Source organism: Gymnodraco acuticeps, unplaced genomic scaffold (genome assembly GCF_902827175.1).
Source record: "Gymnodraco acuticeps unplaced genomic scaffold, fGymAcu1.1, whole genome shotgun sequence".
Taxonomy (NCBI): domain Eukaryota; kingdom Metazoa; phylum Chordata; class Actinopteri; order Perciformes; family Bathydraconidae; genus Gymnodraco; species Gymnodraco acuticeps.
In genome coordinates, this window is record NW_022990341.1 from 2,045,922 (window position 1) to 2,072,011 (window position 26,090).

At 40.9% G+C, this 26,090-nt stretch overlaps 2 protein-coding genes across 7 annotated transcripts in view; one reads left to right on the forward strand and one right to left on the reverse strand.

Moving 5' to 3' along the window:
• Positions 1 to 12,272, forward strand: part of slc44a5b (solute carrier family 44 member 5b) — a 49,338-nt gene extending 37,066 nt beyond the window's left edge. For 2 of the 4 annotated variants that reach the window (XM_034223533.1, XM_034223535.1), the window contains 11 exons: positions 227 to 326; positions 427 to 519; positions 1,231 to 1,318; positions 1,843 to 2,105; positions 2,799 to 2,893; positions 2,985 to 3,088; positions 3,207 to 3,280; positions 3,600 to 3,670; positions 7,671 to 7,759; positions 8,065 to 8,149; positions 9,796 to 12,272. In XM_034223533.1, the coding sequence (XP_034079424.1) occupies positions 227 to 326; positions 427 to 519; positions 1,231 to 1,318; positions 1,843 to 2,105; positions 2,799 to 2,893; positions 2,985 to 3,088; positions 3,207 to 3,280; positions 3,600 to 3,670; positions 7,671 to 7,759; positions 8,065 to 8,149; positions 9,796 to 9,902 (1,169 nt within the window). In that variant the 3' untranslated portion in view covers positions 9,903 to 12,272. Of the gene's footprint in view, positions 1 to 226; positions 327 to 426; positions 520 to 1,230; positions 1,319 to 1,842; positions 2,106 to 2,798; positions 2,894 to 2,984; positions 3,089 to 3,206; positions 3,281 to 3,599; positions 3,671 to 7,670; positions 7,760 to 8,064; positions 8,150 to 8,463; positions 9,742 to 9,795 lie in introns of those variants that run through there. The other 2 variants (XM_034223532.1, XM_034223534.1) reach the window with 1 other exon arrangement.
• Positions 12,273 to 12,986: 714 nt separating this feature from the next.
• Positions 12,987 to 19,094, reverse strand: LOC117550954 (LIM/homeobox protein Lhx8). 3 transcript variants are annotated; one of them, XM_034223574.1, is made up of 8 exons: positions 18,986 to 19,094; positions 17,411 to 17,536; positions 17,134 to 17,255; positions 16,283 to 16,503; positions 15,416 to 15,519; positions 14,861 to 14,956; positions 13,840 to 14,029; positions 12,987 to 13,063 (listed from the first exon to the last, which is right to left on the reverse strand). In XM_034223574.1, the coding sequence occupies exons 1-8, from the start codon at positions 19,064 to 19,066 to the stop codon at positions 12,987 to 12,989; spliced, it is 1,017 nt and encodes a 338-aa protein (XP_034079465.1). In that variant the 5' UTR covers positions 19,067 to 19,094. The 3 variants fall into 3 exon arrangements, with proteins under 3 accessions (XP_034079465.1, XP_034079463.1, XP_034079464.1); XM_034223572.1 differs by lacking the exon at positions 12,987 to 13,063 and having other exon boundaries at positions 13,594 to 14,029; XM_034223573.1 differs by lacking the exons at positions 12,987 to 13,063; positions 18,986 to 19,094 and adding an exon at positions 18,272 to 18,356 and having other exon boundaries at positions 13,594 to 14,029.
• Between the last annotated feature and the right edge of the window lie 6,996 nt (positions 19,095 to 26,090).

Here is a 26,090-nt window from a genome sequence, read left to right on the forward strand (position 1 = left end):
TACCTTTAAATGTGCTATAGACAGAGTTGCAGTGGCTTTCAGGGAGCTGAATTAGAGCTCTCTAATATGCGGTTGCTTTCAGCTCTGCACTCTGTGTTCTGTTTGTCCCATAGCTATGATGGCTTGTCCTCTTGCTCACCTCTGTCTGTACCTAACATAGGGCATGTCTGCTGTCAAACTTGGTGTGTGCATTGACTAATAATATAACCTATTATTTGTTTTGTAGTGATCTCACTTTCTGTGATTGAGGCCGTTATTGTGATTATACTGATATTTCTGAGGACGAGGCTGCGCATCGCTATTGCATTAATGAAGGAGGGAAGCAAGTACGTATGAACAAAACCTCTGTTGTGTCCTTCAACATAAAAAACATTTGACAGTTTTTTTCACACAATTAAAAAATGTTTTGATCTTTCTTACAACTAGGGCCATCAGCTACGTCATGTCCAGTCTCTTTTACCCCATCATCACCTTTCTCCTCCTGGCCATCTGCATTGCTTACTGGGCCGTCACAGCAGTGTATCCTTCTAAACCAGTGCTTCTCAAAGTGTGGTCCGCGGACCACTGGTGGTCCGTGAGCGCCCCCTAGTGGTCCGTGAGTATATTGGTAACATTTCACATTTGAAATTAATTAATCAATTTATGTTTTCCGCACTCTCGCGGGAATATCTCCACAATGGAGCAAGGTTAAGTTTAACTTTTCATTGCATGATATAGCCCAGCACAACACCTTCATCACACATGTTTCCACTTGTTTGTACCATTTTCAGGCGATTTGTAATCTGTTCTAGAAAAACGATGTGTTTTTTGATGTTTGTGGAGTTAGGTGGTCCGCGAGTGTTTATTTATTGGTTAAGTGGTCCTTGGTATGAAAAAGTTTGAGAAACACTGTTCTAAACTGTTGGTGATTTGATGAACTGTTTCCCCCAGAGACTTCTGTGTGTGCAGTCTGCGTTAATGATAATGTATAAAAAAAACATGTCACTAAACAGATCACGCACTGCTATAGATGATGCAGTTTTAGAAAATTGTGCTTATTTCCCCTTGTGCTTTTTTCCCCTTGTGATTTATGTTTTTAAAAGCAAGAGCAATATGGAAACATCTTGTGTCATTAGACATAGATCTTACACTGTAAAGTCTGGATGCACAAGATGGATTATTGTATGTCAAATATATAGAAAGTACTAATAAATATTCCATCTGTGTTGCCCTTAACTAGTTTTCCCTCAGCTTCTTAGCATCATCTGGTAATGCAGTCTACAAGGTCACACCTGCTGACGATAAATGCATGTATGCCAATCTCACATGCAGCCCAAACGTTAGTCCCTCACTCTCTAACGTCCATTTACTGGAAAATCACTGGTGTAACTGTTATTTTTGTTAATGTGTAATATCTCTGCCACTTCTATCTCCATCAAATATGTCTTGGTCAGACTGTAATCAATCAGAGCAAATGTAATAGCTTCTTATAATTGCCTACAAGTGAAATCTGATAGCTGGCAGTGAGCTTGAAGAATCAATCTCTAAGGCTCTAATGTAAATAGAGTTAGTCAGTGACGGCTTTGAACAATTTAATTTGACACATGTTATTCATCATCCTGCCTACTTGGTGTGTGTGGGATATTGTGAGAGTCAACAAAAATGTATGATTGATGTGGTCACACAAGCTTTAATAAAGGCAGGATTACCTCAAAGAGATACATTCACAGATTATTCAGTAGCATGCAAAACAGAGGAGATAAAAAAGTGTATTTGAGTAGTTTGCCTTTTTATGAATTGGATGCAACTGAAACAATAAGGCAAATCACATTATTAAGTTCAAATTGTGTTGCATCTTTTCAGACCTTCAGTGAGACCAATGTTAGCAAAGTGTGCCCCGGAGCCCAATGCATGTTTGCCTTCTACGGTGGGGAGACCGTGTACCACCGCTACATCCTGGTGCTCCACCTGTGTAACCTGTTCATGTTCCTCTGGCTGGTCAACTTCACCATCGCTCTGGGACAGTGCACCCTGGCCGGGGCCTTCGCGTCCTACTACTGGGCCCTGAAGAAGCCCGACGACATCCCAGTGAGCCCCCTCTACTCCTCCTTCAGCCGAGCCATACGGTACGGAGCTGTTACAGGTCACCTTTGTACAATTTTCCACTGCTGTAAAAATATTTCTTTACCCCAAACATTTGAATTAGTAACATTTGGGATTCACCTGCTTTAGTTAATATAACAAAATCAGTCATGTCATTTAAAAAATGAAAATATTCGTTGTGGCCAAACGGCGGTATTACACTTCAGTATCAGTCACTGGGCCCGGAAATACTTTTTCCCATTGACTAACATTGGGAAAGAGACGTCTGTAAATAGTTGGATCATTTTTTTTAAACTAAATAAACTACCCAGTATGAACATTTGTATAGCCCTTATTAAAAACATTCGGTCCTCAAGTTGTAAAATGTGCTACTAACGTTATTCTGAGAGTTCTTTTTCTCTGCATTATGAACGCGGATCTAACCCACGGGACCTCCCGGCACGTTCATGTGAAGTGTTCAGTACTACATGAGTTTTACCTTTACCCATGGATGCAAAATAAGAACAGATTATATGATTATATGAATACTTTCGTGACGTTTCGCTCTCTCAAAAGTTGGGCCATTTTGTCTTCATGCGCCAATGAGCAACTCTCATAGGAATGAACGAGGCCCCGCCTCCCACGCTGTATCCAGTTCTTATTATACATCCATGATTGAAACTACTAAGATTTGAATGGAAATGTGTTTTATACTATTCGGTTTTCTGGTGTCTTAGCTATCACACAGGTTCTCTTGCCTTCGGTTCTCTGATCCTCGCTGTGGTGCAGATGATCCGGATGGTTCTCGAGTATTTGAATACCAAACTGAAAGGTAAGCTGTCTAACTTAAAAATACTAACCTTTCTAAAATAATCAAATGTCCATGTCAAATGGGGTGTTGATGATCAATAATGTTTTTCCAGGTTCTGAAAACGCATGTGCTCGATTCTTGCTTTGCTGTCTCCAATGCTGCTTCTGGTGCCTGGAGAACTTCATCAGGTTCATGAACAGAAATGCATACATCATGGTGAGTTAAGAAACACCTGCTTCGGACCGATTTACTGCAAGATTCCATTTAATTTTACACTTGAATAACCTGTAACCTGGCTCAATGTGTTATTACTTTACTTTTGTCTCATCAACAGATAGCAATATATGGAAAGAACTTCTGCACCTCTTCCAAGGATGCTTTCTTCCTTTTGATGAGGAACATTATTCGGTAAGGCCTTTCTTATAGTTCTGTGTAAGATCTATTGTACTGATGAACTGCTGTTGAGACAATCTCCGTTAACATGTCAGACCAAGGAAAAGAAAATATATTTAGATTATAAAACAACAAAAATGGTGTGTATTCACTGTGTAAGTTAGTGAAACAATCAAGTAATCCGTGTTTCAAGCAGCTGCACATTATTCCTAATTACCCTACTTATCATGTCGTTATTTTGGGTGCACTCTACGTGTCTGTGCATGACATTAACTTGTCTTTTTCCTTGTGTCTGTGTCTCTCCACCACTTTGTTCTCTCTGTGTCCTCTGCAGGGTGGCTGTCCTGGACAAGGTGACAGACTTTCTGCTTTTCTTGGGAAAACTGCTTATTTCAGGAAGTGTTGGTGAGTTGCATGTCACCTGCAGTTTGTGAAGTGACAGACAGAGTGAGATATCGATAGTTACGTCTGTAACTACGGTTCTATGAGTCCTGGATGACCGCAAGCAGTGTTTCCGCCAGACCAGGGCTCAGAGGGCGTCGACAGCGGGGGTGCTTGAATTTTTACTTGAGCTGTCCCTTATAGATACTGTCTTTTTACGTTAGTGAGCCGGATCATTTGGCTCGGCTCTCTTAAAGCGTCGGCTGTTTCGGCTCCCAAACGGCTCTTCATGTTACCACAGTTTACCACGAAGCCTCAGTTTCACCGCTGCGAGGCTCTGGTGCCCGCAGCTCACGCGCGAGCTCCACTAGCACCGCTCATCGCGTCCGAATCGTGCACGTTCTGTGTAGTCCTGTAGCAGGCACCGCCGATGTCGGGGAAACGATCTTCAATACTCCGAAAATAATCCCACCAGACTCCTTTGCCCCTCCAACAGAGGGATGTCCTTGTCCTTTTTCCTTTTCGTTATTTCAAGCAATAAAAACTCTCGATCTTCTCTCGAATTATTAACATTCTCTCAGGGCAGCCCGAGATGTTGAGATGCTCCTTGTAGAGTGGCATCTCAGCCCTGATGGCAGTGGGCGGCCACTGGCCCCATAGGCATGTGAGATGGCATCGACAACCTAGTGGGACAGCCGCTGTTTAGAGAGAGCACGACCCTTCCTAGTGCCGCCATGACAAACGAAGAGCTGCTCTGACCGCCGTATACAGGCCGTAGCAGGACCTTCACGCCCTGCGCCCTGCAGGGGTGCGAGAGCTGCCGCCATGACCCTGGTGAATACCCTTGGAGAGGGAGAGACCAAAGGGAAGCACCCGGAACTGATAGTGTCGGCCCTGAAAGGCAAACCTCAAGAACTTCCGGTGGTGGGATGCATTTGGCACGTGGAAGTAGGCGTCCCTCAAGTCCTCGGTTGTGAACCACTCCCCCTGTGCAACAACACGAAGGGTGTATGCTATGGTTAGCATATGGAAGGGCAGCACCTTCAGGAATCTGTTGATTCCTCTGAGGTCCAAGACTGGACGGAATCCGCAGACTTTCTTGCTCACAAGAAAGTAAGCCGACTAGAACCCCCCGGACTGAAGCAGAGGGTCTACTGTCTTGATTGCGTCCTTGGCCAACAGGACGGACAACTCTTGGGCCAGAGCTAAGGCCTTCGCCGGATCGCTGACAACTGTCATTTTGACCCGGCCGAAGGCTAGGAACTGCAGTTTGTACCCCTGGGTTAAGGTGGAAACCACCTGAGGGTCGGAAGTACAGACAGCCCAGTAACTGGGCTGCTGCTGGGAAAGCAGCCGACGACTGGCCCCGAGACGTCGGGGCCTAGCCCCCTGGCCTCCGGAGCCCCCTGGTAAGGTAAGGCTCTGAGGCACGAGGCTGCCTAGAAGGCGGGGACCTCCGCAGACCACCACTGTAAGCTGGTGGCTGAGTGTAGCTGCTAGAGGGGCCCCTGGGCCTGCTGGGAGTGGGCACAGGCCTATGAAGACCCGAGAGCTGCTGCCTGGTCCGCCTAGCTTGGGCAGCACGCTCCAGTGCCTCCAGGGCAGCTGCCCCAAACAGCTCCCCTGGCTCGACTGGCACACTAAGGAGGACATGTCTCCGACAGTGGTGACTGAGCAGGCCAAACCTGGCGACGAGTCTGCACCTATAAGGACATAACTCGTCCCAATTTCCTAGACATTAGGGCAAAGGTTTGCAGTGATGCATTACTGAGGCCCAGCAAAGAAGGCTCAGCCGGAGCCTGCTGCGGAGAGGTAAAGACAGCCAGCATCAGATGGGAGAGGGAATTCCCGTTACGACCCATGCGTGCCGCTGTGTCGTAGGCCTTACAGAGCAGCTCGTCTGTGACCCTGCACTGAGGCCGAGGGCACCTGGCATCGGGCCTTGGAGCCTCATCAGGAGCCAGAACCGGGGAGGTGATGGCAGGCTCAATGGATGGCAAGCAACCCAGCCCCACCCTCGCCGGATCCTGCATGGCAGCAGAGTGGGAGAGGTCCCTGGTGTTTCTCCAGCATGCATGGAGCTCCCTCAGGTACTCCTCTGAAGGAAGAACAGTGAGAGTGACAGGGGCTGGGTTATGCCTGAAGAAGGCGCTAGCCTGAGCCGAGTCGGCCTGCGGAACCTGAAGCTGCAAACGTGCCGAATAATGGCCGCCATGGAGGCGTCCTCCATGCCCTGCTGAGAGCTCTGAGCAAAGGAGTGGGAAGCCTCCTTGGGAGTGAGCGGGGCCCCGTCCTCCACCCCTTCATTGAAGAGGTTTAGCCAAAGCCGCTAGCGACATGGCATCCTCAAGCAGAAGTGCGGCAACCAAAGGAGGGCTAGGCGGCAAGCTAGTAACCCCCACACCGGCCCCTGGCTGAAGGGCCAAGAGGAGCGACTTCGTCTGCTCCATGACGGCAGCTAACCGATCCACCTTAGAGGACAGCTTGTTTCTAGTCCTTTACTACCTGGGGGGTGAACCCATAGCCATCACTCCATCAAGTCGCCGGGAACGGCCAGACTGAGCTGGAGGAAGTTGTGACGAGGAGAGGTGTCCGTTGGCTGATGCCAGACGCTCCACCTCTAGCCACTCTGAGCGCCCGAGGCATGAAGCTACAGTTCATGTAGGCGCTCTGCGTGAGACCCTCCCTCAGATGCTCGAGGCCAAGGCAAGAGGGGCAGCGGTCATGGCCGTCCTTGGGCTCAAGAGAAGCCATACAGGCGCTACATGAATGAGCCATTCTGTACCTGTACCATCTCGTCTACCAGGAGCGGGGGCGAAAACACTGCCTTCACTGGTTGAGTTAAGAACGAATGCCAGATGCAGCGTAACCGTGAGCGGGTGCGAGAACACAGCCTTCACCAGTTACCTGCTGAACGGAAAGAGTAGAGCAATGCTCCTACTCGCCGAACACAAAGAGGGATGTAAATGCCCTACACCCACGTTACCAGCAGAGGGAGCGAGAGCACTGCCTTCACCTAGCTGGATTAAATAAAGAAGCTTAACAAGACAGTTTAGCCAGGCGGCTGCTGCTAGAATCAAGCAACACGTCCACCAGGAGCGGGGGCGAGAACACTGCCTTCACTGGTTGAGTTAATTACGAAAACACAAAGCTAAGACCAGAAAGCTGGCTTCTAAAGAAAAAACAGCACGGGTAACTCCGGTGCTTATCCCAGCGTCAAAGTGGCTGCCCAGGCAGGACACAGTTAGGCTGAGCCACGCTACTGCTAACTAGCTAAACAAGAAAATGCAGCTAAGCCGAAAACTCAAAATGCTAATGATTGCTTGGCACAACGCCACGGTCAGAAAAAGTTTACAAAAGAGCACAACAAGGGCAACTCCTGGGAGAGGGAGCGGAAACGCTGCCGTCACCAAAAAGTTCAAGCCAAATAGCAAACAAGACAGTAATCAGGACAACTTAGCTGGGAGAGAGAGCGGAAACACTGCCATCACCGACCAAGCCGACACCAACCTGTCCGATCGAAGTTTCTGCGCAGCCGGCCACAGCTCCTGGAGAACGAGTAAGCCTGCGGCTCCGACTGGGTTAGTCGTGAAGCTGCACGCAGCCAGCTGTTTATATCTGCCATACTCTATTTCTGTTCAGTTTGTCATTATAAGTTAAAATTGACAGTTGCACAGGTCGTCTGCCGGTCAGTGAAAATAAGTAAATCTCTGACATTCAATTTAAGAAGGCCTTAAATTCAATTTAAATTATGAAATAATAATTTAAACATTAATCAACATGAATCCTAGTTATTTTATACCACTCGTCTATGTCCAGATTTAGTGATCTGATTGTTCCAGAACAAATATGTGTGTTTGTAGGCCCTTAATATTTCCCCTATTAGAGGTATTTGTGCTGCTGCAAGCGTCTTGGACAATTAGTCTAAAATCCCTTAAATGTTTATGTTTGTTCATAAAATATTGAGTATTGTTGAGTATCACTTTAAAGATTTGACAAGAAAATGTACTCTACTTTTTTGCAGGTGTTCTTGCATTTTTCTTCTTCACACGTAAAATACCAGTCATTCAAGAGGAGGTGCCGTCCCTAAATTACTACTGGGTCCCCCTTGTGGTAAGGCATTTAAATGTTTTAATGAGTAATCATACCAGCAATAACAACTGATATATTTCACTGATGTGTGGCATAGATCGATGTTCACTGAGTTTTAAACTTGCTAGACTGCATTTATATTCATTTTATTAATTTAGTTCAGATTGCGTTATTGCACAGGGTATTTGCTTTTGTTAAAATATGTATGACTCAGTGGTCCGTATTACCCTGATGTTCCTGGTGTTTGTTGGAATGCCTTATAAAGCAGAATTGCATAACAATGTTGACAACGTAGCGTACTGACTACGTCCGTATGATCTTTTCAGACGGTGATATTTGGATCCTACATGATTGCGCATGGATTTTTTAATGTCTATGCCATGTGCGTGGACACGTTGTTCCTGTGCTTTTGTAAGTATGCTGTTTGTTTTTTTAGAGCTTTGCATGACATAGTGCGGGAATATGACTACATGAAATAAGCGCTGCTATGATGGTTAAATGTCAAGTAGCCTGTCAGCAGCTGAATGCAACTCTTTCCCTCTTTAAAACTGGCTCTTATAACAACTGAAACTGATTCTTGCTCATTCAGTTCTAATTCTTGCATGTTCTTTTCAATTATTTCTCTCTACTAAGTCTTTGCTTTGCTTTTTCTGTCTGTCTGTCACTGTCTGCTCCTCCTGCTCCTCCTGCTCCTCCTCCTCTCCCGTGCTGGGACCTGGTCTCAGGTGAAGACCTGGAGAGGAATGATGGTTCTTCCTTCAGGCCCTACTACATGTCTCCTGGCCTGCACAAGATCCTGCGCAAAGGAGAGGAGGGTTCCAAATCATGCGCTGCCTCTTGAGCGATGTGCGGCCATTTTTACTAAACTGCTGACTCTCACTCACTTCTCCATATCTTCTGTATGTGTGGGGGTCTGGACGTTTGAGAGCAAGTACTGTAGGGCTAAACATAAAAACTGGATGCATCCCAGCCTGGTCAGGGATGGCCTGGACATGAAAGGACATGCTTTCACTTCAGTTCCACCCAGAAAAGGCACGGCGGACTAAAGAAGACCAGTTTACTTAGTCTCTCGAGCCAACTCAGATACTTGCCTTTTTTTCTGCCACGCCTATTTTCTTTTTCTTCTCTGTATTCTCTGCTGACCTCTGCCTTACTGAGAGGGTACATGTTAACTCGCAGGACTAACGCATAGGCCGATATAAATAAAATATGAACATTTTCCCCCCAAACGAACATAAGGACCTTAAGATGTACAGATGCCCCTGATAGACTATGGCATAAGGCTTCACCATGACAACGTGGTGGAGTTATGGGACACCCTCTTGTCGCACTTTGGTCCTCTAGTGTAAAATCATGTTTTGTATGCACTTTCACATATGGGAAAAGAACCATGTGTTTTATTTCTTCTGTCAAGCATGATTATGTTGCTGGCTGTGGATGTTTACCATTGATTTTATAGGTTGCTTTGTTCCACCGTATTTATATATCACAAATGCACAGATCCAAAAATGGTGTATAATTCTGCACTAGGAAAAACAGGTTATTTTACACCATTTAAGAAAAAGGTTGCAATCATTTCCAAGTTTCCATTATGCTCATAGATGTACTGTAAACAAGACGGAGACTGTGTGGGAGGTCAAGACTTCAAAAGACATTCATGGTTTAAAAAAATGTATTTGAACAAAACCTGAGAGTTTTCAGGAAGCATTTGAATGCAGCCACTAGTTCATGTGCCTAGTTGTGAGAAAAAAAATGTTCCTCTTATTCTGTGGTTATAGACCTGACACAAGGAACCTTTTGCGATACAGTTTATAAAAGGATGTCAAAGCCATTTTTGGTAACTTTTTTATTGGTATGGTTCAGATGTATTGCTGTTTTAATACTAAGTATAATACACGCATCTATCTGGAGGTTATTCAGTGGTTTCTTTGTGTAGAAGAATTTTTTTTATCAATGAAAATGTGAATACATTTTTTTGAATAAAAATAAATGGTTTAAGTATTGTCCAGTGCGATTTCCATTGCAGTTTTTAACATTTTGCTACTGCTGCCTCCTAGTGTGGGATCTGGAGGCGCACGACGGCTCTCCTCTCCGGCCCTACTACATGACCAAATCCCTGAAGAAAATCCTCAAGAAGAAAAACGTAGAGACGCCGAGAGAATGAAGTAGAGAAAAGACAAAGGTGGGGGAAGGAGAAAAGCTCAAGTTAATTCGCCAAAGCATGGTACCATGTGGCAATAAAGACTTTGCCAAATATAATTTAAGTGTTCACAAGTTGCAGCCGTACACTCTAATTTACAAAATGTTGCAACTTTAATAATTAGATCCAATCACATGCTCCTAAAGTATGATGCGTAATGTTTTTTGATATTTAACTTCAAAAGTCAGTTTGTTGTTTTTATATTCAACGGTGTACAAGCAACACCAAGTTCTTGTAAATATTCATATTTTTTATTTTATAGTTTTAACTGATATATATATATGGGTGTGTTTGTTACAGCCACAGTCATACTGTCGTTCCTATTGGAATGAGTGATTTCTTTCTTTATTGAGATTGTGCTAAGCATCAGCAGTTGTTGTTCTTATAACTCTTGTAGTTGCCGGTTCCCACCACTGGATGGCGCCACTCATTAACGTGTGTTATGTATACTGTTGTTGTGGTGCTGGTAATTGAACTAGTTTTTCCATGAAATGGTTAAACGTCAGCTCGTCTATGTATTGTGTTATCACATGTTTTTTTTACCTCAATTTGTCTCACATTGAGAATTATATTAAGTTAAGTGTCCACTGTTTTCATCTTTAACTGTCAAGGACATCATTTGTAGAATTGCCACATTGAGTGTCTAATTGCATCTTGCAGCTACATTAATTTTATTTTAAGATGCTTTCCTGACATTCATAAAAGAAAATAGAGTGATAGTCGGCAGCAGCAGTTGTTGTTGGAATAAAAGGTGAAGTCGAAGGATATTCTGTGTTTGGAGCTTTGAAAGCATGTTGCATACCTTCAAAAAAGTCAGAGGTTTTTCTCGGCTGCATCGTGTGTCAGACTAGCCTAGAACGCAGAACCTTACACGTGTTCTTAGATGTTTAACATATCTATTATAGGCGTCTATTTGTGGGACGCCACCAACATTGTCTCGTCTTAAAGAGTCCCTCTTAAAAAATGCTTTAAAAAGTGTCATACTCACAATGCACAACAATATTACTAATTTTCAACAGCATAAAACATAAACCTGCAGTTGAACCCACTTCTCTGATGAAGCAAGAAGCTTCAAACTTTGCTTCCATCAAAAAAGATGTAGGTAGAGTATCCCCTTGATTATAGAACAAAACATAATACCAACATTTCATGATGGAGTTATGAACGTCATTGTACAGTGTTGAATCCTTTTGTTTCTTGTTTCTGTTGGTCCAAATTGGAGCTTACCTCAAATAGTATTAGTGAGTTAAATTCAGGCAGTAGTCAGGCAGAACTTCTTATTTTTTTAAAGATGGTTTTAAAAGACAACTTGCCCTATATTTTACATTGACTGCTTTCTGAAGTATAAGCACATCTCTGGCATCAGAAGCATGCTGATGTCAGGTCAGTTTGCATGACTGTTTGTAACACTGGTGCGCCAGTAATGTGGAAGATACGGTCTGTTTTGATAAGATTCTAAGTAAAGCTTGAATATGTTGTATGTTAAATGAGTTATTGGCAGGTTTGGGTGTCACCAGGTTGTGACTGAAATACACAAGTGACACAGCTTTTGGCAGTTTCACACACATCCAACGTATGGGGAGGTTTTCTACATTAATGTGATGCTCACCTTTAGATCTTTGAGATGAGACTCATGAGTCTTTGTACCGTGTTTGTGTGTGTGGAAACCTGCTCTCATGGTGCCTCAGAGTGACAGCAGAGCCAGGCTCACACACCCTGTGCCGCCGTTTAGCTGAACACGCTGGGACACGTACAATGTAACAATTCAGTAAAAGCAAAACAACTGTGCTTCAGTATCTGAAAGGAGAGAAACGATGCCTGTGGTGCTCAGTGTGCCATATAACGTCTGTCTTTATTCCTTTTTATACTGAAGAACTTGTATTCCTCCAGTTGAATTGTGGATCTTTACATCATGCAACATGTCGGGTTTCATTCCCATGAGGGTGGATACCTAAGATCTGATAACAGAAGTAAAAGCTGCTTTTATATGCCCCCCCTCCCCCCCTCCCCCCTTCCATGTCTGAAAATGTGATTATTTTTGGTCAACCACAGTCAACAAGTAGACACAAGTGCAGCTCCTCTCCTCATTACGTGCGTCACTTTTCTAACCGCAAACTCTTAAAAGTCAAACTCTGAAGATGCAGTGCTCAAACCTGTCAATACTCCAAATGGTGTTATTTATTGTGGCTCCTTTGTGCACAAAGCTGACAGTATAAGTGCCTGTTTTATATTTATTTATAACGTTACGGTTGCATGTGTTTTTTTTAACAGATTATATTACATTCAAATATAAATGTTTCTGTTTTTATCAATAAATAGTATTTCTACTATGCATTTACTATCCTCTATTCTCTTAATATGCACATCCAACATGTCAGATGTCACTGGATCAGAAAATGATCTTTTCTTAATAATTAGTCCCGGTTTTGTAAAATTAGACATTTATTTTCAAAAACAGACTTCACATACAATGAATAAATTAATTGCAATATTCAAACACAACTGTACAACCTTCATAACGATTTGACATTTTGGGTCGGGTGGCTTCCACTTAGAGTAACCCGGTCAAACTGTCACCAACTACACAAACGGATGATTGGATGATGTCATGTCATCTGCCACAATCCACTGAGGTACACGGAAACCTTTTCATTTCCACATTATACAGTACAAATAAATTATAGTCAACCATATTGTGCTTAACAGTGAAATAAGTGTTTTCAAAGAATGTCGACATTTAATAAATCACTGGCTGTTCAAGGAAAACACGTTTTATGGTTAACTTAAAATTAAGCTATATTTACCATGGAGACCTGAATACTGCGGTGTGTGTGTGTGTGTGTGTGTGTGTGTGTGTGTGTGTGTGTGTGTGTGTGTGTGTGTGTGTGTGTGTGTGTGTGTGTGTGTGTGTGTGTGTGTGTGTGTGTGTGTGTGTGTGTGTGTGTGTGTGTGTGTGTGTGTGTGTGTGTGTGTGTGTGTGTGTGTGTGTGTGTGTGTGTGTGTGTGTGTGTGTGTGTGTGTGTGTGTGTGTGTGTGTGTGTGTGTGGCTCAAGCGTGAGACACAGGCAGGGAGGTCATGACGTGGGCTGGCAGCAGCGGTTGAAACATTGATGGAGGGGAGTGTACTGCGGGCACACAGAGAGCACTGCAGTCATTATAAATGATATATAAATAGATCTTTATATTATATATTAAGACATTAGTAAAAGCTTCAGCGTCATCATTAAGCCTTCGTTTGTTCAAAAGTTTGATTGTAGATGATTCACCTCAAAAATAAAATAAGTCCTGATTACCAGCGCCATATAGACTGCTGATTACTTGTTATGACTTTCTATGAAAATACACAAAATGACAAAATGTGATATTTAATGAAACAGCAACAGTGGATTGAAATCAATTCAGGAACCTCTGGTTTCATTTAATTTCATGAGCAGCGATGGTTACTGTGACCTGTGTACGTAGTCAATTATGTATGACCATTGTTGTTGTGTTTTATATTCATCCTCCCAATTCAGATTTTGCACAATTCTCTTTATTCACTAATGCCATTTGAAGAAAGTTCCATTTGAACTCTATTTATTTTTCAATGATCATCTTATATCCTGACATTTTCAAAAAAGATCCTATGCTTTACTTTTTTCTTTGGACTAGATTTTTAAATATAACATCAAATTAGCATTAGCAAATTAACTAATCTGATATTTGTCTTTGGCTGGAGGGTACGTAACCACCATTTGGGAAACCTTTTGAAGTGCCTCTTGGCAGATAAACTCCTGTTTTAAAATAAACCAGATCAATATAATATTTCAAATATTAAAATATGAATTTGACATGTAGTTCTTTATAGTCAGCAGTGAACCACAGTACACCGTGTTAATGTCATGAAAAGGCTGGTGCTCACTGTCTATGAAGGAGTGTAGTGCAGAGAGCATTGACCCCTCCGGGCCCCCGTAGGCTGTGTACTGCAGCTCCTCGGGGGTGGGGGTGGGCTGCGAGAGGCGGCTGGACTGCAGCGAGGACATGGGGTTGCTGGAGCCGTGGTTGGGGCTCACGTGCTTCTTGTGGCGGGCTCGGCAGTTCTGGAACCAGACCTGTTAGTTAACGGGACAAACACTTTTTGTAGGATCATAAAAACAAACCATCAAACAATCTACCGTTCACACAAAACACATAAACCAAAAGACACACAAGATTATTGCTGTGAGTAATTCTGTAAGCTTGTAAACTGCAGGACTTTATCTCGCTGCCAAGAGATCTCAGACAGTTGAGGAGCTGCTCCTGGTGAGTAAAACCATATGTCTCTATCAACTTTTACTAGCATTCAAAGTGAGTTTAAAGTCTCACAGCCATTGATCTGAAGCTGTGTGAGGCTGAGTAACTCTATAGTTTTACATTATTTAAATGATACACCTTATTTGAACACACTTACTTGTTTACCTTATTTTGTATGTAAATAACACAATTGAAAAATAGTTAATGTTCTGATTATAGCATACATGATAAACCTTGTACCAGAAATAGAAAATAACTAAGAATATTTATTCACTTATTGTTTCAAAGTGTACATTTAAGATATTCTTACTTATTATTGTATGCTGTATTGTTCTTCTGCACAACATTTCAGAAGGTCAAACAGTTATTTGTTCTCCATTACAGCTTCATGTCAAGACTGAATACTTTGTTGATTCACATTTGACATTTAAAAATATATGATCAATTTATGAATAAAATGTGCTGTTTTTTGGATTAAACTCTGCAACAGAATATAGTTTTTGAAACATGCTTTACATTAAAAACGTTATTACATTTGGAGAAAGCCTCTGCATCTAATGGTAGAATAAATGTTTTTTATTTTTGGTTTTCCTTAATGTTTTAACAACAAGATGAAGTTTCCATATTGCAAACTCACGCTCCTCACTGACCTGTATGACTCTCCGGCTGAGACCCGTCTGCTCCGCCAGCTTCTGCAGCGTCTGAGCGTCTGGATTATTGTCCTGAGCAAACTGGCCCTGCATCACCTGTTCACAGGTACAACAGAAACATGTCAATAACACACAGATTAGCTTCGTTGGGGTGTGAGGAAATGAATGTTTAAGAGCTGTGTAGAGATTTGACCCACATTTGGTTTGTCACAGTTCACAAGTCATGTTGTTATAGACAAAAATATTTCTACAGAATAACGAGAATAAAAAATACTTTAGGGTTGACATTGATTTATAGTTTCCTGGATGCAACATAATACTTTATTAACCATATCATTTAGTATTGTAAAGAAAGAAAAATACATAGTTTATTCAAATGTATATTATAACTATTTTTGTTTAATCCTCTGGAGCAACATTTTGATTACACAAATTTGAGATTAGGTGAATGTATTTGTGGGCTCATTTTCAGGACAAATAATATATTATTCAGTGTTTTCCCAGCAGAATTGCATAATCATTGTTTATCTGTGAAAAGTGAAGATGGAGGTTAACCTGCAGCTGGTCGGCGGTGAAGCTGGTGCGCGCTCTCTTGGAGGGTTTGGGCTGGTTGATCTCCTGCTCGGTGGGCACAGCCCCCTCCATGTTTACAATGCTTCCTGCAACAATAAGAGCACATCTCATATTAAAACATCTTCAAAAATGTAGCTCAAATATATATTTCCTTTAAATTATTTCTAAGTAGGCTATTTTAATTAGAGCAGACCTTTACTAAAGAAATGAAGTCAACAACATTTTGATGACTAATCGGTTAGTTGATTTAATCAAAAGATAGGTTTTCTTTTACAAAGTATCATGAAACAAGCAACACTTTAACAAGGGATGTGATCATGCAGTAAGTGTCTTTGGAAGCTGTTCAACATAAAAAAGCATTTAGAAAAATAAACTGATCATTTATGGAATTATAATACAGTTGAAATTGTTAAATAAAAACAGCAGCATACAATAACAATATTAAAAACCAAGTCATTAAAAACTATAACCAATCACTTCCATTTAAATAAATATTATTGGGACATGAAGTTGTTGTAGGCTAAAATTATGCCTTTTTTCATTCATTCACATATACATTTTGTTAGTAGCCTATATCTAAAATAAAATGCATATTCAACATCCTTTATAGTGGCTTAGAGTAATATAAATTACTGATATGTTTTCCATAATAACATACTTATAAGGACATGGTTTTTCACAATAACAGTAAATTGGTATTTTTCTAACAAAATAAAGTAACGTCTTGGACTTTAAGCAATACTACTATTGCCTCTGTGTTATAGACAAAAAACAGGATAAGGACCGAGTCTCCCCCCTCCCCTCCCCTCCTCTCCCCCCCCCCCCCCCCCCCCCCCCCGGCCGGCTCACCCTTCTCCACGGCCCGCTTCAGGTTGTCCAGCATGCAGTCGTAGTGCACCCTGCAGAGCACCTTCTCCTCCACCAGAGCGAACTCCTCCCCGGTGGACAGCTGCCTCTTGCAGGAGAAGCAGGCGAAGCAGGCAAGGTGGTACACGTTCCCCTTGGCCCGCCGGACCCAGTCTGTGGAGTGGATGTTCCGGCCGCAGCACGCGCACCACGTCCCGTATCTTCTGCAGGGGGGGGGGTTTGGGTGAGCACGGTAAACCCTCAGTAAAATACAGGAGCGGCCTGAGTGCATTTAACTGCTTCAACACCGAAGTATTTCAACAAGTGTTTTTAGCATTTAAAGTATGATGATTACGATTATTTTACTTAGGCCTACATTTATGTTAGAGATATTTTTTAGGCAGAGAATTTTTAAAAAATGGCATTATCCAGCAGAATTATTCTATTATTTAGCCTGGACAAATGTGGAAAACTGACTGCCTTGGTGAAATGTTGAGATAAATAGGCCCCGTTATATTTAATTAATAAAGAAGTGACTCAGATTTAGTCTTGAGTCTCCTTCTTTTGTATATGTAACGAATTATTTTACACAATGGTGTAATATTAATACAATTATTGTTGATCTTAAATATGTATAATTAAGAGTTTTTTTGTTGTACAATAAATCGGCAGAGTTGGAATATTTATAAAATAAATATCAAGTCAAAGCAGTATGACGTATATAGACATAATGTTATTATTAATATTATTGATTTTATATTCCTTTGCAATATAATATATAACGTGACGTCATATAGCCAGTTCGTTACGGGAGCTTCGATGTTGAGCCGCTGGATAAAAGTGGATGCACGTACCTGAAGTAATCTAGTTTACAGAACACTTCTTTTTCTTTGATGTAGCAGCTCGTGTGGCTGCCAAGTGAAGTTTGGCACACGCTGCACGAGAGACAGCGCACATGCCAGCACAAGTCGTTAACCTACAGCATGGACAGGAGAAATTGGCATAAATCAGGCCCGTTGTGTACACGCATGAACACCAGCGTGAGTTCTAAAACACACACACATATCCAAACGGAAACAAGAAAGAAAATCTAAAGTTAAATGGAAAACAGTGCGCAAAAAGTTGTTTTACCTTTAATAAATATTTGTCCACAATCTCCTCGTTGCAGCTAGCGCACACAGCTCTCCCCAGCAGAGGTGCCGATGCCATGGCCTGCAGCGTCGACTCGTCCTCATCCAAAACCTCCACCGGCGCGCCCTGCGGATCACATGCTGTTAGTCTGACGCACAGCAACACATCCAGCCTGCAGCAGACTGCGCAACATGTTACAACTCAGAGCACCCGATTACTGCCAATGACCATAAAACACTGCAAACAGAAATAATCATTATAATAATAACTATGCTCTCATCCTATAGTTGTACTTGCTCTACTGTAGCATGGATTCAACTTGTGTCAATATATTTAAACCTTAGAGAAAATTAAAATGTAGATTAGTTGGATAGGATTATGTTAGATTAGATATATAATTTAATGATCCCAAATTGTATTCTCACAGCAGCATGTCAAGGCATTGCACATTACTTAAACATAGGCTATAATAACATTAAAATAACATTCACAGTCAAATATACATATCCACATTAATAAGATGTATATAAAGTATCTAAAGAATACACAATAGAAAATAACAGAATAAATTGGAATAAACTATAGATCGACCGACAACTAAATACAAACAAAGGATTCTACAAGTGTGCAAAAATAGTTACGGAATGAAATTAGCAGCCATAATCATTTTCAAAGTGAATTGTTCTACCACATAAGCTAACAATAAAAAGTTAATTCGACAATTGCTTACATGGAGGAGAAATATTCGTATATTTGTTAGCCAAATTGATCCAAAATGAGGGGTATTTAAAACTTTATCCGTCATAAATCCATCTGTTTTTGGAGATAAATCGAGTGTGAGCTACAGCAGTGATTTCCTACCATAATGTCTCTCCTGTCCTCAGTGCATTTGCCTAGCAGCTCTTGGTCTCCTCTGCAGTCTTCACACATGACGGAAGTTAGATTCTGCAGCTCTGTCCCGCTGCAGCTGCCTGAAATGCCCCCTGCCCCTTCCCATAAATATCATGCCTTTCACGTTTCACCATGACAACGCTAGCGATTACCAAAATGACATTTAAAAGAGAAGGATAGTCATTACTTACATAAACAGACAACACTCGAGCTAATGCTTATCCTATGTGCATTATGTTCTTCAGATTTGCATGTGTGATTCAGCCGCGGCTCGTTGGCTGTGGTTAAACACCGCAACACGCCAATTTCACGTGTCAATCAAAAGCACAACAAAAAGCAGCGGGGAAAGGCGGATTGATTTTTTTAATAACAGCAATTAAAAGGCTATGTTCGCCACAAACGGTGAAGCAAAAGGTGAAGAGGTCTCATTAACTACTTGAGTTTTTAATTGCAGAATTCAGGGGAGGGGTAATTTTCTTCGACAGTTCTTCAAATTGTGAATATACTGAGCTGTCAGCGTGGAAGGCCGGATTAAATGACAGACTGAAGCCCACTTTAATTTAATTGATAAAGCAATTTCGACTAATATTTAATCCCCTCCACGATCTATAGGCAACACACTGACTCACACCTCGACCTGCTGACAGGAAATACAGCCGGCTGGGTTTAATTGGCATAACTCACCTCATCGTTGGACAACACAGATCCGTTTTCTGTCTCGCTCACAACGCAGCACTCGACTTTTACTTCACTTTTCCAGCGCATGTCTGTTTCCAGAAGTGAAGGTGCCCAGTTTCAGAGTAAAAGTGCTGTTATTCTTTCTTTCTCCTCCAGGATTCCTCCGTCGCTCTGTCTCCAGAGGGCGGATCATAATTCATATTTCCCTGTCCTCTGTGACCGCGCCTCCCTCAGGAAATACATGCATTGTCTGGCTTTGGCTCTGAGCTTTGAGGAAAATAGAAATATGTATTGATCATGTTTCTCCTTTTTTTGATTCCATTTTATGTTCGTATTGAATACAAAACTATATGAAATAAAGATAAAATATATGAGATTAAGAAAATAAGCACGGTAAAAATTAATGTATTTTACATGCAATTACTAACTAACCGATCTTGTAACATATTATTGTTGATTAAAATGTGCTCTACCTCCTGAATTAACTTTAACCACATGCAGGCAGCATAATTAGTTGTAACAATGGTAAAGTATACCACTGTTTTATATTTACTCAAGTACGTCTACACTAATTAAGGTACTTGCACTTTACTTCTAAGGGGAAACATTTAACACATGTCGGCCCTTTTTCATTGAGATCTTAAATAAGGATACAAAGCGTGATTATCAAATACAATGTAATGCATTTTAAAGACCAACAGTATATAATATGCACACCACAACCATGCAGTGTTAACATTATCAGTACACACAAGTAGTATAACATATAATAATATAAAACTCTTAAACAAGTCTTTCTGCAAAAAATACTTTTTCTTTTGAGTGCATTTTGTTAATTCAGTTATTATTCAACATTAAACGCAGGAAAAGTCCCCCCATGTAAGATACATTGATCAACATGTGGTCGGTTTGTTGAAGAATGCAAGAATCTCAATTTGCTTTGAATGACCGCCACCCTACTAACATTGTATATATTTAATTTATGATATACAGTTACAGAGACCATGGCTAAATTCACCTTTTAACCAATTGAACATGGTCTGTGATCTCTTAAAACAAATCAATGTCTGTTGGCAACTCACTCCTCTGACTTTTGTCCAGCCCCTCTTATTATTTTAGGGAAGAGAGTAACATTATACCATAATTCCTAAAACAGAAAAATGCTTTATTATTGTAAAATCAAAAAAACTCAATCTGTAGCAAAGAGATTTTAAATATTTTTGAAGAATTTGTTTAATGAAAAATATTGGTCTATTTGGCAGTTACTATTATTTCACTTCGGTGTGGTCTGTGGTAACCCAACCACTGAGGAAGTGAAGCCAATGTCATATAAATACAGGGGTTAAGTGTACTTGAGTAAATGTACTTAAGTACTTTCCACCTCTGCTTCTCGGCCCTCTAAGTGATTTAGCATCTTCAGCTGCATCACAAGATAGAAAATTATGCCGCCCACCTGCTTTAAGTCAGTATGCAAATCAAGTCAACTGTCAATCTACATTCGAGCTGGTGACACTATGCAGTCTGTTAAAGGCATGACACTTCTCAAGGACTGACAGGAGTCTCATATAAAAACGCTTCGGGTGACTTGTAAGAAAACACACACTTGCTTACCTTTTTCACTTACTCATTCAACCCAGGCGCTCACGCAATCCCACCCACCATCACCACACACACACACACACACACACACACACACACACACACACACACACACACACACACACACACACACACACACACACACACACACACACAGAAACAGCAGAGGGATATTTTCTATCCTGGTCTATTTTGATGGGATAACAGTCCGACCTGCAGCGGCATGAGTCGGCCTCCGTATCGCACCATCGCAGAGGGATAAAGGAGTTAGCGTGCCTCCATCGAGATGTGTCCTGTTCCACCCAGTGGAGATGAATGCTCTTTATCAGATATCGCATCTCAAACATAACATAGCAGACAGCTCACTGAGGCAGCCTGTGAGACAAACACTACCCCTCAATCCCTTACTCTGCTTAAAAATGAAAGGTACAAGAAAGTGAAAGGAACAAAAGCTTTATGTTGACCTCTGTGTTGAGTTCAAACAAAGAGGTCAAAGGTGAAAAAAGAGATTTCATGCGAGCAAGACAGTGTTGCTGTGAATGAAATATCAAAACAAATGATACATACCTGGAGAGCGTTTTATCTTAAAGATGACTAATCCTTTCTCAGACATGAAAGTCTTGAACGATCTGCAGAATACCTGATATGACCACAGATACACTTGAGTGTAACAGTTGCATGTTTGAATTTTCCACATTGCATGGCTCACTACCTAAATGTTTTGCCTGATGTGGACCAGACAACAACAATATCTTATCTGTCAACATCATTCAAACTTGTTCTGCTATGCTCTGCTGTTTTACGTCTGTGTGTGGCTGCAGCTGTATACACAACATGATCTATTAATACTCCATTAAAAGGTATGACAGGCAGGCAGTGATTATGATGGCATGCGAGACAATGGCAATGACGGGTTATTGATATGCCGTCTGAGAGTGATGCGACTAAGATCGAACAGTTGCGTTGTGATACATTTAAGAAGTCGTTCCATAGAGATGATTTTAGGAATTATATTTGAATATTAAGGATTCATTCTTAATTTTAATATTAATAGGGTTCTTGAAATCCTTAAAATCAGTTTAGTACTTCATGACTTTCCCTCGTCTGATAAGAATTGCCATTAAGCATCTCTTTAAACTGACAGATATCAGAGTTTTGCTACAGAAAAGGACCTGCCGGACCTTTAATTGTAATTCACCCCGAACTCCAGTGAAATATTAATATCGGGTAGAATACATTAAAAAATATTACAACAGTCTCTAAATAATCTGTTACAGGTAAATTGCCCCAAATGGTCCTGGACTCTAACCCCCCCCCACACACACACACACACACACACACCCAACCTTCCTCATCCATCACCAGTCACTTTTCTGCCATCTCCGCTGAACACTTTAACATATTATTAACATTTTAAACTGTATACCCCGGTTATCTAGGCCGTTTTTGTTTTTGTTGTTGTTTGATGTATATATGTCACACTGTAGGACCTCGAGAAACGATATTTCGATATTTCTGGATGTACAACATGTAGAATTCTTGACAATAAAGCTGACTTTGACTTTGAAGTATCAGCCTTAAAATAAAGTACCAATTATAATCAAATTATAAATATCGGTGCATTAGATTGTTCATCACTTGTTGCAGCTTGTCAAGGAGTAGATTTAGTTTTTACTTTGATATGTTATACCTTATGGATTTCCAGGGTATCGGGTAGAATACTATACATTTATTTTTCTATGAAAGACTATTTGGCAAACCTGAATATTATGATGTAAAATGTGTAAGATTTCCCCAATTCATGTTATACAGTCATTTCTGTATTCTTTCACCCTCATCAAAAGTAACTTTGGCAGGTTTCTACATGTTGGGTTTTAAAAGGTCACAAAGCAAGAAAAAAAGAAAACAATATTTAAAAGATTTTGATAATTTCTCTGAGTCTGGAGACCAAAAATAGGAACTTAAGACAGTATCAACAAAGCACATAACACAAGTGCTGGACGAAGAACATTAATAGAAAGTCATTCAATTAAAAAGAAGAGCCACATGTTTGTTAGCAGAATCCCTCTCACAAGGATCTACCAATACAACATTATCTCCAAACAACACACGTGGAAAGGATGCTTCCTGGAAATATTTGACCTTTTTTGACAAATTCACATTTGTGATAGTTTTTCGTGCAAAAGTTACATTGAAAAACATGCAGAGCCAAATGCAGGAAGAACAAGGAATGTGGGAGTGTAGCGGTGAGCGTTTGGCCCCGGTGCTTCTCTGAGAAAATCTGCTAATTTGCTATTTCCACATGGACCTTTGCTTTCTCTGCTGCTGCACCTACTCATTTAGTTCATTGAAATCAGTCAGAATTGGGTGGTTTACAATTGACACAACGAGTTTGGCATGACCTTTTCTCCTTGCTGTAAATGGGTACTCATCGAATCTGAAGGGGGAGGTCGGGGTGCTGGAGGAGGGCTGGGGACGGTGGAGGAGGGTGAGGGTGGGTGTTAGGTAGGCTGGGGGCCGACGGGGGATTGGGTGGAAATCACAGCAGTAAAAATGGCAGTGCAGTGAAAGAGGGGCCTGATTGCATTGGGACAGCATGCGAGAGGGAGCAGCATGCTCAGCCCAATCAGAGCCACATAAGGAAAAAGTGCTCTTATCAACCAGTAATAGCCCACTTGACAATCACACAGGCACAAAACTGCTCTATTTAACGCTGATTGCAAAAACTGCTGCCCCCCCCATCTCAGAGCCGCATGACTCCCCGACATCTCCTACCACCTCCCAGCTTACAGCCAAGACCCTTTCCTGAATGGAATTTATTATCACCCCTCCTCCATTTCTACGCTAATTGTTATTTTAAGACTTAGGTTGTGTATTAGGCGTTCAGTGGTGGGGAAATGTCTGCCTTGATTACTGTGTGTATGCCAGCATTGGAGGTCTATCCGTCTGAATTCCACCTGCCTGACAGGTACTGAATGCTGATCTGGGTTCATGTCCGCTGCTTGGTGTGAGGCAGAGCTGCTGCAGAGCACATCTGCACATGTGAAGGTTAGAATCAGAATACCTCTATTCATCCCACAGAGGGGAGATTTACATTGTTACAGCAAAAGTGAAGAAAGTGTATGAAATACTCCGACATGCAGTTTATGTTTTAAACTCTACTTTAATAAGGCGGACAAATTAGTGGAAAAGTGCCCAGTTTTCTTAGAAAAAATATTACAACAGTCTCTAAATAATCTGTTACAGGTACAAGTATCAGCCTTAAAATAAAGTACTTCTTCTGCAGAGCAGCCAATTATAATACAATTATAAATATCGGTGCATTAGATTGTTCATCACTTGATGCAGCTTGTCAAGAATTAGATTTTGTTTTTACTTTTATATGTTATACCTGGCAGCTTATGGATTTCCCCAAGACATCAATAAAGTAAATTTTCTTGAATTATATTGAGTATTGTTCATTAATTTAAGACACTAATGTTATCAAATACATGTGGTAGAGTAACATTTTTGTCTCAGAGACTTAAATTAGTATGAAATTAAATAAATAGTACATTAAAAATATTGAGAAAATGTAAAGAAAAAAGGAACATTATTAACTTTCTTTAACATAATGTACTAATGTTATCTATAGGTACATTATGTGAATCTTGGCAGTACACACAGTTACATCAACCTGCTGCCACCTGCTCTTATTTATACCTATAGAATATCACATTTTAAAAAAAGCATCTGTAGTAGTAGAACCAGTATTTGTAGTAGTTGAAATATGTTTATTGTATTTGCCCCTGGATGGATTGGGAGGCGTGTGGTGCAGTGGGTTGTGAGTTGGTATTCGGATCAGGAGGTCACAGGTTCAAACCCCACTGCAGTCAGCATGTCGTTGTGTCTCTGGGCAAGACACTTCACCCCAAATTGCTCCTGTGGGGATTGCCAGTATTGAGTATGTAAGTCGCTTTGGATAAAAGCGTCTAACAAGTGACATGTAATGTAATGGATGTATTTGTTCATGCCTCATATACATGACTTAGCCACATGAAGTGTAATTGTACTCATGTCTAATCTTGTGAATAAGCATTTAATCTGCTTTTCTCAGCATAAATACTGTAAAATGTTTTATAACTTAAACCTTTATGACGACACAAAGACTCATTGATGAACTTGAAGAAATACACACACTTATATAGTCTCTGATTGAACACCACTAACATCTTTCCTTTTCTGTTTTCCAGTCTCTTATCAACTACACTGAACAAAAATATAAACGCAACACTTTTGTTTTTGCTCCCATTTTTCATGAGATGAACTCAAAGATCTAAAACATTTTCTATATACACAAAATAACCATTTCTCTCAAATATTATTCACAATCTGAAAAAATCTAAAACCCTAACAGGCCACAATCAACAACCTGATCAACTCTATGCGAAGGAGATGTGTTGCACTGCGTGAGGCAAATGGTGATCACACCAGATACTGACTGGTTTTCGGACCCCCCCAATAAAGCAAAACTGCACGTTTCAGAGTGGCCTTTTATTGTGACCAGCCTAAGGCACACCTGTGCAATAATCATGCTGTCTAATCAGCATCTTGATATGCCACACCTGTGAGGTGGGATGGATTATCTCGGCAAAGGAGAAGTGCTCACTATCACAGATTTTTTCAGATTTGTGAACAATATTTGAGATAAATGGTTATTTTGTGTAAATAGAAAATGTTTTAGATCTTTGAGTTCATCTCATGAAAAATGGGAGCAAAAACAAAAGTGTTGCGTTTATATTTTTGTTCAGTGTATTTTCTCCCTTTCCATCACACTCTCCTCTTCGGGTTTCCTCTGTTTTCCTCCGCCTGTTTATCTCAAACATCCACAGGTGTCCTGATGGGGAACGAGAGGAAAACAAAGCGATGCAGAGATGCTGGAGAGTAAAAATGACCAACAAACCTTAGTCTGGGTCCACAACGCAAAAATAGCCCATACAAGTAATAATACATAGTAATTGTTATACATTAAAATGACTTCTCTTACTTCTCTTCATCTCCTTTTTAATTTGCTTATATTATTTTGTATTTTCAACATATTCCTGGAATCCTGGGAATTAACCTCCTCTATGGGGGTCCGCGAAGATTTTTTTTTAAATGTTGAAGTTAAAAGCATCAGTCTGGTGCAACATTAGGAGATCTATGGATACATCTCTCAACACCCATATGAAACAGAACTGTAAGCAAATTTGACAAATCATTCCACTTTCAAACTGTATTCTTATTTATTAATAACAACTTTTCTTTACTGTCATATAGTATTTTATACCTATTTTTCCTTACCCTTATTTTTTTTATAACTATAATGATCATAAAGATGTGCCTTTACCTCACTGGTTGGAGAAAAAAAACTTCTTATATTCGTTAGCATAGCTAGCTAACCAGATGTTAATAACAACAAAGTTATTGATTGTATGCTCAGTATGACAGATGAACAGATCGCCACTGGGCTTTCAACTAAAGACACAGCCAC

Coding starts and splice junctions, on each gene's coding strand:
- LOC117550954 (XM_034223572.1), bottom strand. CDS start 19,066: ATGCGCTGGAAAAGTGAAGTAAAAGTCGAGTGCTGCGTTGTGAGCGAG. Junction 17,537..18,985: donor CTGTGTTGTCCAACGATGAG/GTGAGTTATGCC, acceptor TGTGATCCGCAG/GGCGCGCCGGTGGAGGTTTT. Junction 16,504..17,133: donor TGTAAACTAGATTACTTCAG/GTACGTGCATCC, acceptor CCCCCCCTGCAG/AAGATACGGGACGTGGTGCG.